This window comes from Triturus cristatus, chromosome 9, assembly GCF_964204655.1.
Source record: "Triturus cristatus chromosome 9, aTriCri1.1, whole genome shotgun sequence".
NCBI classification, from domain to species: domain Eukaryota; kingdom Metazoa; phylum Chordata; class Amphibia; order Caudata; family Salamandridae; genus Triturus; species Triturus cristatus.
The window spans coordinates 845,412,838-845,430,059 of NC_140592.1; the positions used below are offsets into that span (position 1 = coordinate 845,412,838).

General features: G+C 44.2%; 1 protein-coding gene across 3 annotated transcripts in view; it reads right to left on the reverse strand.

The window, feature by feature from the left end:
- Positions 1-17,222, reverse strand: part of MARK3 (microtubule affinity regulating kinase 3) — a 696,418-nt gene that overhangs the window by 588,844 nt on the left and 90,352 nt on the right. For all 3 annotated transcript variants that reach the window (XM_085626305.1, XM_085626304.1, XM_085626306.1), the window contains exon 7: positions 7,060-7,116. In XM_085626305.1, the coding sequence (XP_085482431.1) occupies positions 7,060-7,116 (57 nt within the window). The remainder of the gene's footprint in view (positions 1-7,059; positions 7,117-17,222) is intronic.

Consider the following 17,222-nt stretch of genomic DNA (forward strand, 5'->3'; position numbering starts at 1 on the left):
GAAGAAACGCCCCTTCTTCCGGCCCGTCCAAAAAGGTTATTGTTAAAAACCTTTTTCATATTTTGCTGGGCCTTGTCTAGGGCTGTAAAAGTTGAGACATATTTGCGGAGGGACTTGATAAGGTCTTCGCCAAAGAGAAGACCTTTTGGATTGTTAGAAGGTTCTTTGTCGGCCATATCGCTCAGTTTGGGATTAAATTTAGTAAGAATTATTCTGCGCCTCTCGGCATTAAGGCTAGCGTTCGCATTGCCTGAGAGAATTAGGGCTCTCTGGCTCCAGCCTCTGATACGTTCAGTGTTAAGAGGTGTACCACGGATGTGGCTCTCCTCGGCGAAGTCTAAAATTCTGGCAAGGGGACCCAGGACGTCAAGAAGGCGGTCCTGGCACCCTTTTAGGGATTTCTCCATTCCTTTCCTAGGGTCCCGACCGAGCTTAAAGAGGAATTTTATAAGCTCTGGGTCCAAGTTAGGGGTTTGACAGGTTTTTTCTTGGATGGAAGGTCTGGAGCATTCAGCTCTGAGGATATTCCTTGTTTCCCTCTCAAGGAGGTTACAAAGCCATTTTTTAATAAACTTTGCGACGTGGTCTTGGGGCCACCATTCTGAGGATCTAGGATGTTTGAGGTTAAGAGGGGAGAACATTTCTTCCCCTAGGGGATCAATAATAATATCCTTCGAGGATGTGGGAAGTTCTTCCTCGTTGTTCTAAAAATAATCATCCTCTTCATCCAGATTTAGGACATACTCATCAGGCACGTCTGATAAATCATTGTCGTTAAAAATGTAGTCTCCCAAGTTTTTTTGAGCACTAAGATTTTGTGCCGCTAGGGACACCCAGGAAATTTGTGCCGCTAAGGGCACCCACATTAGTTGTACCGCTGAGAACACCCAGGGAGTTCGAGATGCGAAGACCTCCAATAAGTGTTGATGTGCCAAGACCTCCCAGGTTTGAAGAGGTGCTAGGACCTCCTAGTGTGCTAATAGGGGTATTATTATCTAAATTTTTGCTTTTTTTGGTTCTCTTACCCCTTTGCTCAGATGCATCATCAATGATGATTTTACTACTCTCATCCTCCTGAGTAGGGAGCAGTCTCTTAGGTGGGATGGCCTGGTTTAAGGTCTCCATCATACATGTCCTCATCTTCCTTTGTAACATTTTCCTAAAAGTTTGTGTCAATGTTGGGGGTAGGGGCGCTAGCATCATCTGAATCATAATCAGACATTATGCCACTATGTTGTTATGCTGGAGTAACTGGCGGGGAGAGAGGGCAGAGTAAGGTGAGGCAGCTGAAATGCCCTTAAGTATATATCAGAGAGAGACGGGCATGTTTAAATGCCCGATGGATGTCTTTAAACTCTTTTTTTTATTTTTAGATATAATTATTAATAGAGGCTTCGCGAGTATTTAGAGGTTAGTACGCAGAAATTCGGCTTAGCGGCGAACAGCTGATCGTCAACTGACGATTGCAAAGGCTGGTTGCCATGGGGATGCTCGTAAGCAATCGCCCAATGCCTAGAGTTAGCCGCCGTAGTAAAGGAAGGGCCCCTTGGCAGCCTTAGCACGGGACATGCTCATTGCCAAGGAACCTTTCTCTAATTTCTACCGCGATGCGTCGTCGGCCTGCATCGCGGAGGAGGAGGGGGTCGGAAGTGCTCCTCCGTGAGAGAAACGAAAAGCGCGTGTTGAAATGCTTGAGGGGTATTAATGAGGGTGAGGTGCACATGTGGGATGCGGCGGTGAGCAAAGAATAAGAAAATAAAACAGTGAGCAAAGAATAAGAAAATAAAACGGTACCAAAAAGCTACTTACTTGTGTTGGCTGTAAAGGAAAGGTTAATAAACAATAATACACGTGAAAAAGGACATTAATAATGCAAGAAATGTGTGCGCAGGGAACAAACTGGGAAGGAGGGGAGATCTCCATAAATTGGAGATCAGTAAGGAATAAGGGGGTAAAGGTGGGGGGGGAGGGAGTGGGGGGGTTAGCCCAAACGAAAAGGAGAACCAGTAAATATTCAAATCTTGTAATAGTAAGATGAAAAGAAGGAGTTACTTATCTGCTCAGAGATGCATTTAAAAGAGGCAGATTGTTGTCAGCTCATGCCATTTATGTTCTTTCAATGTTCTTTTCGGGAACCTTAGTATTGTGATGTATGCGGCTGCTTGGAGACTGCATTAAAAGATCTGCATAATGTAGCCTCCGTTCGTGTAATGAAATTGACATGGTGATTTGTCCATCCAGCCATGGCTGCAACTGCTGTGGTTAATGTGTCAGCCCGACTGTGGCTGCAACTGCCTTAGTGAATATAATCGCCACGGTCGAGGCTGTAAATGCTGCGACATTTGTATCGGCCCAGTAGGTGACTGTATGCACTTTTACATCGGCCAGCCGCCCAAGGGTGGCTGTATCCATCCCACCAGCCGAGGGCCAAGGCAGCCAATCAATGCTGGACTGAACTTGGGCACTCATGTGGCTTCCCAGCAGCTGCCTCCAAGAATGTTAGGCCTTTGGCTGCAGGGTAAAGATTATGCATCTTGAAATATGAGAGTTGAATAGATAGTCATTCTGTCCACTACATCACTGGTGGGCAGTCACGGGGATGAACAAGCGATACAATTGAACCGATCTGACTTGTGGGGTAGCAGAATCTCCACCCAAAACAAGTTCTTGCTTCTTACATAATTATTTTTGGTAGGGAGGGGGCAGCTTATTAAGGGCCACTTGGGTGGGAGGTAGCACAAGGAGGAATCAGCAGGTGTTCTGCACAAGAGGGAATCGTGCTCAAGATCTCTACCCTCTATAGTTGATTAAACTGTGCAGTATTGAATACTGCTGTGAGTAGTTTGTTTTCTAAAATGACTAGCAATGGGCTGGATTTTGAAGTTATTACGGCTGTTGATTGATTACTTCTAAGCTCATGCTCCCCAAATACAACTTTCCTGAGAAGCCTGTGATGGCTCACCCTCACCACCCGGAGGCTAGAGTAAAACAAAAAATAAAAGAAAAGGATTGTACTAGATCCAGTTTGCTTAGCCACAGTGAGACGGACCCCACGACACACAGTGGCAAGTTACCTCATTCATCAAGGGTGGAACCCTGCAGTTCTTGCTTGTCCCTTTGCCCCCATGAATGAGGTCAGACTGAAGGTGTCGAACCAGAAAAGGGAACAGAGACTTTAACCTGCAATATACACAGATTCTCAGGGGTAAGACTAGTTCAACCAGTTATGGGATCAGGGTGACCTCTAGTATAATAGATTGGTCCCCATGCCAGGGTTTGAAAACAGTTTGCCTCTTGGTCCTTTAGGGTTAAAGCAGGCCATGTTTTTTCAAAGGGGAAGAGACTATGCAGGCTGACCGTCTTTATAATGAAGGGGGAGAAGCTGGCCCTCAACCCCCTTGATCTTTTTTCATCCAGGCTCATTGGGCACAGTCAACCACATGGATCCTAGCTAGGCTCAGTTCCACGGGGTAGCTGCATGACAGTCCTTCCAGGTACCTGGAACGTGTGACTGTACCTCAGATTCTGGTAAACTCATCGTAGCAGGTGCAGTCTATCTTTTCCTGAAGGCCAATGGACCGAGTATCTTCCCAGGTCATAAATGCAAGATGACTCCACGTGTTTTCAGAGACAGACATCTAGCCTCAAGAAGAATGGCAACTAAACAGGGGTTCCACTCTTGGTCAGTTGTCTTCCTTCCTTATAAAGAAGTGTAAGTTCCATGGAGAATGGGCAACAAAGATAAACCTAGTTCTAGCTGAGCGGGCCAGAGGATGTTTAGGAGAGGTGCCAGAATCAACCAGAAGGTGTGCTTCTTTCAAAAGTTAAAGAAATTCCACAATCCTGGAGGGTAATTTTCTATTAGTTGGATTTTGTAGCCTCCCTGACTATTGTCGACAACAGAAGTTTGGGCTGGTGAGATGTACATTGACCTCAGTCTGAATGGTCATTGAAAAGGGAGATGGCCACAATATACGAAACAGGGAGAGGGTTGAGTTTTGTGCCAAAAGGATGAATCTACATTAAAGCTAAGGGAAAGGTGGGATAACTCGCATACCTACCAGATACACAGCTTGGGGGGGGGGGGGGGGGGGGGGAGAAACAGGCGGCAGTGTAGGTGCTTTAAGGAAAAAAGTGGGTTGCCAGAGATGGACATCACTAGTTTAACACAAATTAAAATACCATTTTGTGCAGCAGACGTAGGGTTCAACAGACCTTTATTCAACCATGCCCACCACTGATGGCCCCTATACTTTTTCATGTGAGAAGACTAATGTTATGGGACCGGAGGAGACTATTTTAACCGGTGCTTGGTCCTACTACAGAAGTACAGTTAAACAAAGCCTCCACCACAGACTAGAAACCCACTACTATCACCATCAAGTCATCACATAGCTTGTGTTGCTAGAGAGGAAGACACGCTTACTCTGAAAAGGGGGTACACAGCTATCATTCAGGAGGGCACCCATACAGCTCAGATATCAACCAAATCACAAAACACTAGGAACCCTTCCAGTGGCCATGCACGGTTGTAACCCCTAAACTGTTGAAAACAATGGAAACCAGAAAACAAACAGGGGTAGGGCTGGATAGATTTTCACAGCCATGCAGAAATAAAGTATGGTCCACTCATAACACACAGGTGTCTCAAAATATGCTAGGTGGCTGAAGAGAACTTAGGCAGCAGCAGAATTGAGGATAGGAAGTAATGGAAGTAAAATAACAAAATTAATACAACAGATGGGAATGGAAGAGTTCATAAAGCAGTTATATTAAGAGCATTTGTACATACTCTGAACCTTAGCCCGAGTGCCTTGGCAACAAACAAGGGTTAAAGTTCCCTGGGGTAACCCCATCTACTACCTGCCCTATCTCCCTGAAGCAAGCAGGTCCTGTTTACTTCACTTCAACCAGGCCTAAAATGCTGTCTCAGGGCATTTTCAAGATGGTAAAAATATTCTTCCACACTCAACTTGGGCTCTGAATGCTGGGTGTATGTGAGGGCAGTGTACCACAGCAATCCTAGTGTCCTCCTAGATTTAGAACTAAAATCCAGTTTGAGGCAGGCACTTTGCTCACAACAAATCCAGACGGTACTCCAGTAGGCCAAAAGCGCGGTCCTCCAGCAAAAAGAAGCGGGATCCTTAAGAATTGTCTCAGAATCTTGTTCTGTCCTTTTAAAGTGTCTCACATGTTACATGGGGCTCAACAGACCTGTCCAGCAGGATGTGTGAAACTGAAGTGTCAAATACGATGCCCACAGCCCCCACCATCTATCCTCTGCGTAGTTCAGCGGAGTAATCTCTGTCCAATCAGGTCAGCCTATTCTTTGCTCTTTGGATGCATTTAACACATTCATGGCGGAGCACAGGCTGACAGAGACATATGCTAAGCGGTCTTCCTACAGGTCAGGCCAGTTAAGGATAACTTTCTGAAAGTTATTTTACCTTAATGTTTATAAAAAACTAGACGTTCCCATTAGATTATATTTTTAATAACAATTTAAAAAATTTGATTTACTTATTTTTCTAGCTGATTCCATTACCAAGATACTATTTTCAAATGTCCCACTTTTAAATACCATGCACCCTTGTGGGCTACAGTGCTCACATATGTTCGACTTAATATTTAAAAGGGATTATTAACAGGTCACATTGAAGCAGTCAGGCTACAGAGGGTATGCCTGAAGCCATGTTTACTTAGGTACTGTAGTAGGTGGTATAAAAGGTGCTGCAGTCCACTAGTAGCACTGAACCTCAAGGCCCAAGGTACACTTTGAACAAAATTATACTAGGGATATATAGGAAAGTTAAATATACCTTTTAGAAATATGCCAGTTCAACAATGTTTAAAGGGGGAGCTCTGGCACTTTACTACTGATTAGCAGAGGTTAAGGGCACAAAGTTCTAAAGCCAGCCAGCAAAAATAGGGCCCAGCAAACATAAAAAAATTGGGGGTGACCATGCAGATTTTCTACGTACACCAATAACCATCCCTCATTAGACCTCATGATCCATTTAACTACAACTAGGCAGCAGGACAACCAGAAAATTAATTTGCACCTAAAAATTGTCCATAACAGTTAAGCATCATCATATTATTACAAGAATATTTTTCAAGTTTCTCCAGAACATGCTCAAATAAAGTTTAGAAAGTCAGAACGGTAAGGTATACCTCATTCAACAAGTTAGCCTTCGGTTTTTTAAATATGATCTTGGAACAGAATGAACATAATTTTACCAAAAGAAATACTGAACCTTTCGGAATGACACTTCATGTGCCCACCAGTAAACAGAAAATACATTTCGCCAATAAAGAACACTGTAGTTTCACTGCATTTGGGTTGCTGTATGAGCTCCAACAATTATGAAAAAAGCCAACCACATACCCCATAGAATAAAGCTTCTCACTGTACAAGTCCAGAGTTTGTTTGTTTTTAATATGAGGAGAAACTCCAGCCATTCATTTCCTGGATGCAACTGATGGAGTCTGGTACCTTCTATTTTTCAAGAATTACTATCTCGGCATGCAAGGCAAACAAAATATACTTTGTTGGATGAAGAAAACAGAAGCAAGTTAAAAGTGAACCTGTCCAGGGAGGAAAACCATAGACGAGGATTTGTATGCTCTTAATCTTCCATTAGCAATTATATCATTGGGTTTCAGCAAAATTTAATTAAAAATACAACAGTTTCAAAACCCAACTAAAAATGAGCAATCCATGATCTAAAAATCATTTGCATAGATTCTAGTCACAATAAATTAGAGTACACTTTAGTTCTATGATTAGGTTACATCTTACTGCTATTACTCTACCCTTATTTTGTTATTCTATGATTCTTTTTGATTACATTTGCTTTTCACATTATTTGATGTAGGGTACATTAAGAATGTCAGGTCTCATACTTTATCTTCTATTGCAGATACCAAAGTAAAGCTTCAAGATACTATTAAATAGATATTGAAGATGAACACAATGTACACAAAATACTTTTACCTATAAAACAGGGTTAATTTGAAGGGTACAGGTATGGAGTCAAACAATTGCATTTTACCTACCTTGAGATCCCTATGAACAATACGTTTTTGATGGCAATACTGCACTGCAGATACAATCTAGATGGAAAATAGTGTACATTAAGGATGTTAACATGAATCGGATAAACAGCATGCACTTCTACTCAGTTTATCATGCATTTAGGAACAAATGAATCCTTAAACTTTGTTTAATCATTAAAAAACATCTTTTTGCCATCTGCACGGTCTTTAAGCACCATTCGAAGTCTAACAACTGCAGAGCATCATCATCCTTTTGCGTGCTTCACAAAGGGGGGGGGGCTGAGGCAAATCATTCTTTCACCTTGCTCCAACCCCTGTGTCCGTTATTAAGGGTTAGATGTATGAAAGTTATGAATAGCAATCTCCAAATTGCGATTTCCTGCGAATCACAATTAAGAAATCGCTATTTCTGGGTCGCAAATACACCTACCTCATGAATATTAAGGAAGTAGGCTGCACTTTGTGACCCATTAGGAATCGCAGCTAACACAGGGATGGTGGCCTGCTGGTATCAGCAGACAATCATGTCTGCGATTGCTTTGAAAAAATGCTTTTTTTTTGTTTAAACGCCTGTTTTACTTAAAAGAAAACAGGATGCGTTAAAAAAGCAAAAAATGAAACTTGGAAGTTTCATTTTTTAAGAGTAGGCAGCATTTTCCAAATGGTGATAAATTGTCAATGCTTGCGACCGCATTTCTGTAACAAAACATTCGGACGTACCATTTCAATTCGATATTAGGAAGAGACTAACTCAACACACCCCTTCCAAATACTGAATCACAAAACTCAAGCTGTGATTCGGTAACAAGTTACCGAATTGCAATTTAGGCTTTGTTCATCCCAAAAAGCATTTCTGCGGTCACAAACAGCCAGATTATGTGAATTCAGAAATGCTTTGTACATCTAGACCTAAGTTATGAAAGTTATGAAACATGCCAAGTTAAATCAGAAAAGGAAAATGCTACTTACCCAGAATGCATGTCCTCTTGGCATGTAGAGCTGTAGATTCACATGCTTTGCATAAGTCTGCCATCTAGTGTTGGGTCCGGATGTTTGCACTTTGTTTTCCTTCGAAGAAGTCTTTTCAAATCACAAGGTAGGTGACTCCTCCTTTCGGTGTTAGTGCGCATGGGCATCGACTCCATTGTTCAATTGTTTTCCCACAGAGGGCGAGAATTGAGTTAGTAAGAGTAGAATAGAGATGTCCATGTGTATGTATCCAAGTAAGATAGTACTGGAACAGGTACAGGTATCCGAGAAGGTGGGTGGGATCATATGAATTTACAGCTCTACATGCCAAGAACAGATGCTTTCTGGGTAAGTAACATTATCCGTTCTAAGCATGTGAGCTGTAGATCACATGCTTTGCATAGACTATACAGCAGTAATCCCCCTAAGCGGTGGCTAACTTGTAGCTGTTGCAGTTGTTTGAAAGAGTGTACGTAAAACTGCCTGGCCTACATTAGCTTGTTGCCTGGCTAACACGTCTACACAATAGTGTTTTGTAAATGTGTGTGGTGTAGACCATGTTGCAGCTTTGCAGATGTCAGCTATAGGAATGTTTCCTAAGAAAGCCATAGAAGCCCCTATTTTGTGAGTGGAATGCACTCTAGGGGGAATTGTCCTTTTTAGGTCTAGTCTAGCGTCGCAGCACATGCGTTGCTCGCTCTGCGAGATCTATTGTTGTCAAGTCTACTTCGGAAATGGGGTGGAAGCTCCGTCCGTGCTTCTCATTGGCGCGCGTCACACATTATGCTTAAGACTCGCTTTCTATTGAAAGTGAGGCTTTTTTGTTCACTCCCTGTCTCCTTTAGGCCCTGGCGGACTCGTAGATGAGCACGCTTTCTGCTGACGAGCTGCGGCGTGGCACCGCAGGTACGGGCCACTGTCAAGCACAATCCCGAGTGGAGCGACGGCGACCTCTCCTCGTTCTCTCTGTCCCTTTAAAGGCTGTGTCCTTCTGGCGGAGGCGGCGCTCAGGGGTGAGCTTAGCTGCTGCTTGTTTTGTTTACCCTGGTTTTCGGAAGAACTCTGGGTTTTGGGAAATGTTTGGTGTATGAAGGGCTGCCTGTCATTTGGATGTACGCGGTTTCACTTCAGTGCCAGGCCGGCGTCACTTAACCCTCTAGGTACCCCTGCGCATGTGGCGTGAAGAGGGGGCCTACCGCGCGTGCAGGCAGTCACTTGTTGAAAATGTCAGTGAATTCTTCTGACACGTTGGGAAAGTGTCCACAGTGCCTGCCAAGCGACCCCATGTCACGCGTGTGGATAGAGCCCGAGCCTGTTTTTAGAAACTCATATCCAAAGTATGTCAGATTTCAACTTTTTTTCTTAAAGGGGACCGGTCTCGAATTGTTCATCGTGTGTTTGTTCCACGTAATGTAATTTGAATAGACTGTAGGCGCTAGGGCTCAAGAGCCGGCGAAAGCCGATAAACTAAAGGTGCTTTTTGCACGCAAGAGAGTTTTTTGTGACCAAAGCTTATACCACCCTGTTCATGCATTCTAGGCGCCCTGTTGTCCTCACTTGTCCCCAAGTTCAGAGGCATAAAAGTCAGTAAATGAAGTACCATCAGAACTGCTGCCGTGTTGGGCCAAGATTCTGGCCTTATAATTCAGGGTGACCTACTGACTCAGGACAATTACATGCGCACTGAGGCTCCCATTTGGTTGATAGGTGCAAGGCTTTAAGTGGGATGAAAGAACTGCAGGGGGGGGCTCTCAAAGGGCAGTGGCCGACGTCATTAAGGACGTGGCTTAAAAACTGGTATGCTAAAAAAATCTGCGCTTAGTATAGTGTGCCGCCCAACTGGTAAATTTGCTGCTTCTGTCATTGCATCCATATAAACAATACAAGTAACATTACACTGATAAAAAACCAGGATTATTGACTTTGTCGATGGGTGTTAGTTGTATAAGCTAAATAAGCAACAGCTTCGTTGTATATAACATTGAAAACGCTTCAGTTCAGAAATGATGAGACTGTGAAAGAACAGTATAACAGGTCTCTTTCACGTTACCTCAAAGGCCGTGAAGGGTGGTGCTGCTACAGAGCTAAAAAAAAAAAAAAGAAAACGTTTACCATGGGAGTAAGGGCCAAAACGGAGAGCCCGATTTTATCCCTGCTTTCTGAATTTGTCACTATTGTCCAGTCTTTCTCTTCCTCTTTTCTCCCTTACTTGCCAGTCTCTTGATCTGACTTAAAGTAGTCTGATGATGAAAAGTATCTCCCGATCCTCTAAAATGAATGCCGACTTTACCACCTGCAACCATCAGCACAAATTAAGCACCAGTGAGTGTCAATATTCCTCACTTGGAAACGGCTGGGGGATTTGCCAAGTTGTGGTGCATTGGCACTGGACTTACAAAGTTTGCAAATTTAAATCCTGGCTTGGCACGTTGACGCCATGCGTAATGTTAGACGAACTGCATGAAGAACCTGTGTCGAGGTTCGATGGAAACTGAGCGGTTAGAAGCGTCCTTGGGATAAAATGAGGCACTATATTGCTGCTGCTCAGTCTGTCTATTCCTGGAATGTACTGTGTTTGGGCTTAAAGCTCTCCCTTTTAGCCTGACTGGACAGCTGATTCATCCATGCCACAAAAAACAAGCATTTGCAATGCAATAGGTCTCGCATTTGCAAAGTTTTAAGCTATTGGCATTGAAAATGACAATGCCTTTTATTTATTTGTTTTCAAAACCAACAAATAGATAAAAGGTTTGTCCTTTACAATGCCAGTAGCTCAAAGTCTCGCAAATGCGAGACCTAATGCATTGCAAATGCTTGTTGCTTTTGCATACACTTGACTATCCACCTTGCAATACCGGATTTAGAAATGGGATTGCCCTTGTGTGGTGGAGCAAAAGCAACAACGAGTTGTTTAGTTTTACATAAAGGTTTTGTCCTTTCTATGTAATAATGTAATGCTCATTTAACATCTAAAGTGTGTAGAGCTTGTTCTGCCACTGAATCCAGTTGAGGAAAGAACTCGGGCAACTCAACGGATTGGTTGATGTGGAAGGTAAATACTACTTTGGGTAAAAATTTAGGGTTAGTGCAAAGAATCACTTTGTTTGGTAAAAATGGTTCTTCTATGGTCAGTGCCTGGAGCTCACCCACTCTCCTCAGTGATGTAATAGCAATGAGGAAAGCAACTTTTGAAGTGAGAAATTGAAGTTCACATTTATGCAATGGTTCAAAGGGTGGGCCCATTGATCCGATAAGGACAATATTAAGATTCCACACTGGGGCAGGTGGAAGTCTTGGTGGAATAACTCGTTTAAGTCCTTCCATAAAAGCCTTGATAACAGGCAATCTGAAAAGAGACAGATGTTGTCTATTCTGAAGGAATAGGAATGCAGCTATTGCCGTGTGATGTAAACGTATAGATGTATATGCTAGATTTGAGTGCTGCAAATTTAGTAAATAAATGATATTTTGAAGTGAAGCATCAAGTGGGGTGATATGGTTGTTATTACAATAAATAACAACCCGCTTCCATTTTGCTACACAGCAAGCTCTTATAGTAGGTTTTCTAGCCTCTTTAATGATATTCATACAATCTGGTGGAAGATTGAGATAGTTTAAGTCTAGGATTTTAGGTGCCAGATCGCAAGGTTTAGTGGCTTGGGATCTGGATGTCTTTGCTCTCCATGGCTCTGTGTGAGAAGACTGGATGCAAGATGTAATTTTTGATGAGGAACTACTGAGAGTTCCAGCAGTGTAGTGAACCAGGGTTGGCAGGCCCATGTGGAAGCTACCAGGATTAGTGTGAGGGATGTTTGCCTGAGTTTCCGAACCACTAGTGGAATGAGTGGGAGAGGCGGAAAAGCATAGGCAAATATCTTTGACCAGTTCTTCCATAGAGCATTGCCTTTGGATAGTGGGTGTGGATAACTGGAGGTGAAGTTTGGACATTTTTCCGTTTTGATTTGTGGCGATCAGATCTATGTCTGGGAAGCCTCACATCTGAAAGAACTGGAGGAGAACTTGAGGGTGAAGTTCCCACTCATGGATCTGTTGTCTTTGTCTGTGATTGTTACTCCTGGAAGGTGTTCAGCAAGGAGATAAATCTTGTGAGGAATGGCCCACTTCCAATTGGCTTGTGCAAGGTGCGACAGTTGGAGAGAGTGTGTCCCCCCTTGCTTCTGTATGTAATACATGGCTGTCATGTTAAATGCACGTATCAGGACAGCTTTGCCTACAAGGTGAGTCTGGAAGGCTTTGAGCGCTAGAAAGACAGCTAGCAGCTATAGATTTATGTGGAGTTGCTTTTGCTTTTGACCCCACAAGCCCTGATTTGTGAGAGTTTGGAGATGAGCTCCCCAACCATTGAGCGATGCGTCCGCTGTTAGCACTGTCTGGTGAACTGGGCCTATGAAAGGCCGTCCTTTGGAAAGGTTCTGTGGATTCCACCACTGCAGAGATCGATGAGTGCGGCCGTCCATCAACACTAGATCTGCAAATTGACCCAGAGACTGATTCCACTGACGTGCTAAACATTCCTGAAGGGGATGTGTGAGAAAGTGCCATCTTTCTTGAATGGTATGCCCCCACTTTTTGCTGAATGTACTTTGACTGAGTGTGCCCTCGGCTCCTGCCAATCAGGTGCCCTGGGCCTATGTTCCTTCCCTAAAAACTGTGCTGAAACCAAAACCCAAATTGGCAAACCCTGGCCACATGTTAGCCCCTGGTAAATGGTACACTAGGTACCCAGGGCCTTGTGACCAGGGATGGCCCCTAAGGGCTGCAGCACTTATTGTGCCACCCTTAGAGGCCCTGTATCCTGACACACCCACACTGCCCTTGCAGGCTGAGTGTCTGCGTATAGAACAAAACAGAGTCAACATGGCACACATCCCTGTGTGCCATGCCCACAACACACAACACTGCCCTGGCATACATCAGCCACCCCTCTAGCTGGGTGCCCTATGCCAGTGGTGTGGGTACAGGAGCATAAGCCCTGTGCCCCTACAATACCTAGGCCCATTCCTGGGCACTGTAAGTGCAGTGCTGCCATTTAAGAGTATATGGTGCTGGGAGATCGTCAACACGAACTCCACAGCACCATGATGGCTCCACTCAAGACTGAGAAGTTTGATATCAAACTTCTCAGCACATTAAACCCACACTAATGCCAGTGCAGGATTTAATGTACAATGCACGACAGAGGGAATCTTCGAGATGCCCCCTGAACCTAACCTACAATCCACGTCTTGTCTGAGGGGCTGCCTAGGCTCCCACACAGCAGACATGTTGCTGGACCCCTGGGTAGAGAACCATCCGCTCTCCTGGGCCTGCAACAATGCACATCCTGGGCGAGGTGCAAGGTCTCCTCCCCCAGGATGGGCAGGGGAAGCTTCAAAGGCTTTTGTGAGCTTCTTCAGGCCACTTGCTGTACTCAGCAACTGGCCCCTTCCGGTTCTAAACCCCCACTGACGGGAAGACTGGCCGGAAACCCCAAGGAAGGACAGGGGGTGTGCCAGCCTCTGCCAACCCTACCCCTCAGGTGGGGGAGGAGAGGTGAAGCACATCTCCGGGCTCTCGCCATCTTGAAGATGGTGAGCCCTGCCCAATCAGGACTAGGCCACTGCCCCTCTCCCACAGGAGTGTGGCAGGAAAGGGGGTGCCTGCCCTTTAAATACCTGTAACACCCCATAATTTAGTATTTAGGGGCACCCAGAACCTGCCTTCCTCAGATCCAGATTCCGAAACAGCAAAGAAGAACAAGAAGCAAGAAGACCTGCCGTGCAGCTGCTAACAAGAGGAAGACACCAACTGCTTTGGCCCCAGCCCTACCGGTTTGTCGGCCCTCGAAACTGCTCCTGCTAAATCCCAGCATCTCCCATGGCCAGCAACCTCACAAACCCCGGAGGACCTGGCTACCTTGTGACTCTATATACAATCAGAAAAAATGGTATAAAGGAATTAATACACACAATATATTTGAGTAGAGTACATTTAATTACTCTCTCTCTAGATAGATTATATCAAAACATTTTTTGCTATCTACATAAATAATGGCATCTAATCAAGAAGAGGGCAACACTACATATATACACAAAAATTGTACATATAACATATACTAACATAAAAAAACTCGTACAAATACACTAACCCCAGCAAAAAACACAAATAATTTACACTAGTGTCCTCCTTATAATTCCGAAAGAACCACTTAGAGGTAGTCCAAATAGTACACTGAGAGTCTTTTAGTTATTGTAAACCATCTCAAGAGTACTGTTGTGGAATGTCCAATCATTACTCTATTTCAGCGGCTCCTCCTTCTGAAAATGTCTACGCAATCGCGTTTCGGCCTTACTCCCTCTTCGGCCTCCTCAGGACAGGGTTAATACATAATTGTATACGCACTACAAAAAATATAATATTAGAAGGTCATAACCTGATAATACTACTACAACCCTCCATGACGCCCGACAAGGTGGTGGGTGGCGGTGGCTGCCCAAAGAATATACTAAAAACCAGTTTGTCTCCACGCCATCCACTACCATCCCGAAATCTAGTGTGCAAGACTTATGTGTAAAGCCAAACAATAACCAAGTGCACAAAAAAGCCAAGTCTAGGAGAAAGAGAGAATAAAAACAAGAAAAGAAAACCTAAATCAAACATCCAAGTGCTTTTTCTACTTATTAACCTAGTGCCCAATTATTCCGATGAATGTAAACATGCATCCAACACGAGGCGCCATATACTCAGGCCTTAAATGGGAGTCCTGCTACACAATTTATAAAAGCGTCAGAGTCCTAGATGCCCCGGTGCTCTAGGAAATGCACCTAAAGAAATATAATAACAGGGACCCTTCTGGTGAAATCAACTATCGGGGTAACAAAATCTAAAGTTCCTAAAATTACAGGATTCACAAATACATAAGGGCTTACCTTCCTTGCCCGATAACCGGGCCTTCGTTATTCATTGTGACTCTAAGCATCTGGGACTCCCACGAGCAGTGGTACTGCTCAAAGCAAGTAACTGACCCCTGGCATCAGCCAGGAACCGCGAACCATGCACACACTGCACCCGCCAAGCCTGGCCTGCAGTGGACAAAGACCACAAGGACGTCCCCCCGGCGACTGTCACCCTGAATCCAGCACCCAAGGACCCACCTCGACGCTCCTGACGCCTGCAGCCTCAGAACCAGGGACCCCCAACCGCGATCAACAGAGGGTAAGATTTCCTGACACCAAAAGGCACCCCGGCGCCCTGCGGCCCCTTGTGCCCAACTCCTGGGTACCTACCTATCCTCCAACTACCCAACTTACCTCTCGAAGTGGTGGTCGCACATGAAGAAGCTTCGTCCGAGAGCTTGCAGCCTTTGTTCGTTCTTGAGCTTCTCCATTGCAATCCATTGAGCGCCCAACAGTTCAAAAGCACCCTGCACCCAGCCACCCGAGTGGCCCTGGCAGTGCAGCTTCTACTCTAACCTACTTCCCCATTTGCCATGAGCAAGTGACCAGGAGCCCAGCTCCCACAGCCGCGTTGCCTGCTAGCCAGCAGCCACCAACCACAGGCCCCCTGCCTCCCATAGGATAACATTGGGCCTACCTCACTCTGCACCCGGTTGCCCCTGTGCCGCTGAGGGTGTAACAACTGTACTTACCTGACCCTGGGAGACCCCCGAGTCTATGCCCAGAACCTTCACTCTGCCAGTCGAGTACTTACTCAAAAGCCGATAACTCACTTTTCTTCCACAGGTTAACATTGGCTGGTTTCACTTGGAAATTCTTCTGTGTGGAGTTTCTAAACTTTAAAATATTCACCTAAAATCTACCGAGTAACGAAAACGAAAATACTCACCTGCAATTAGGAGAGATCCCAGTGCTGGATCTTGGTGCCCAGCACTGACCCTGAAAAGTAATTACAACCATACTTACAGCTAACTCAATTTTCTTCCATAGGAAACCATTGACTGTTTTTCTGTGAAATTTCTTCTAAGTGTCGATTTCTGCAAACTACAAATATTCTTTCAAAATCGTTCCAACTGTGAAAACGTAATTACTCACCTGGTTTAGATAGATGTCCCAGTACTGAGCCTAGGAGCCCAGCACTGGATTACAAAAGTAACGAGAACATACTTGACCTGCAACTTGAATTTCCTACCATAGGATAACATTGCCTGGTTTTTGCTGAAAAAGTTTCTAAGTGTCGATTTTGCAAACTTACAAATATTCGTTAAATATCGCCTGTATAACCTAAACGCATTCTCTCAACGGCTTACAGGTGGTACACTAGTGCTGGATCCAGGATCCAACACTGAGCTAGAAAAAGTAAGAATAACCCCACTTACCTGCTAAGTGAATTTCCTCCCATAGGATAACATTGGTGATTTTATTAGAAAAAGTTTGTCAACTTTTAAAATACCAAAATATTGCTTAAAATCACAACAGTAACTAAAACGTATTTACTCACCTGTTTCGAGGAACTGTCCCAGGACTGAATCTAGGATCCAGTCCTGGAGTTAGAAAAGTAATTCTAAAAGTAATCAATTGCATTTACTTAGAATTTCCCATTGAGCTCAATGTATAAATTGTGTTTGAATTGGGTTGCCAATTGCAACAAACTGTAACTATTGCATTCAAAAGACTATTGCCTATTGAAAAGTATTTAACCCAAGCATCTCATTCTGAGAAAGTATATCTTGATACCTATTGTTGGTTCTAAAATAAAACAACCATATATTTTTATATACAAACCATTGGCCTAGAGTTCAGTTCTCGAGCGTGTGAGACCATTGGCTGACTGAGTGTGTACAACAAATGCTTTACACTGTCCTCTGATACTTCCTTACTGCTCAACCAAGCTACCACTTTAGAGAGTAAGGTTATATCTAACTTTAGCCTCTGCCAAACCTCTGGGGACTGTGGACTCTGTACACACTGTACCTATTTGGGAACAGTATATACAGAGCCACTTTCCTAAAGGACGCATTTGAAGTCTTGCATAGGGAACTATCATGATGCAAGATACCATCATTCCGAGGAGCCGCATGAATACCCGAGCTGGTAATGAGTGGTTGGGCTGAAAGTTAGAAATTAGAGCCTGAATATTGTGAATTCTGGCTGGATTGGGACAGTCTAGAGCCTTCTGTGTATCTATAGTGGCTCCCAAGTACGTTTGCATATTGGAGGGTTGGAGATGGGACTTCA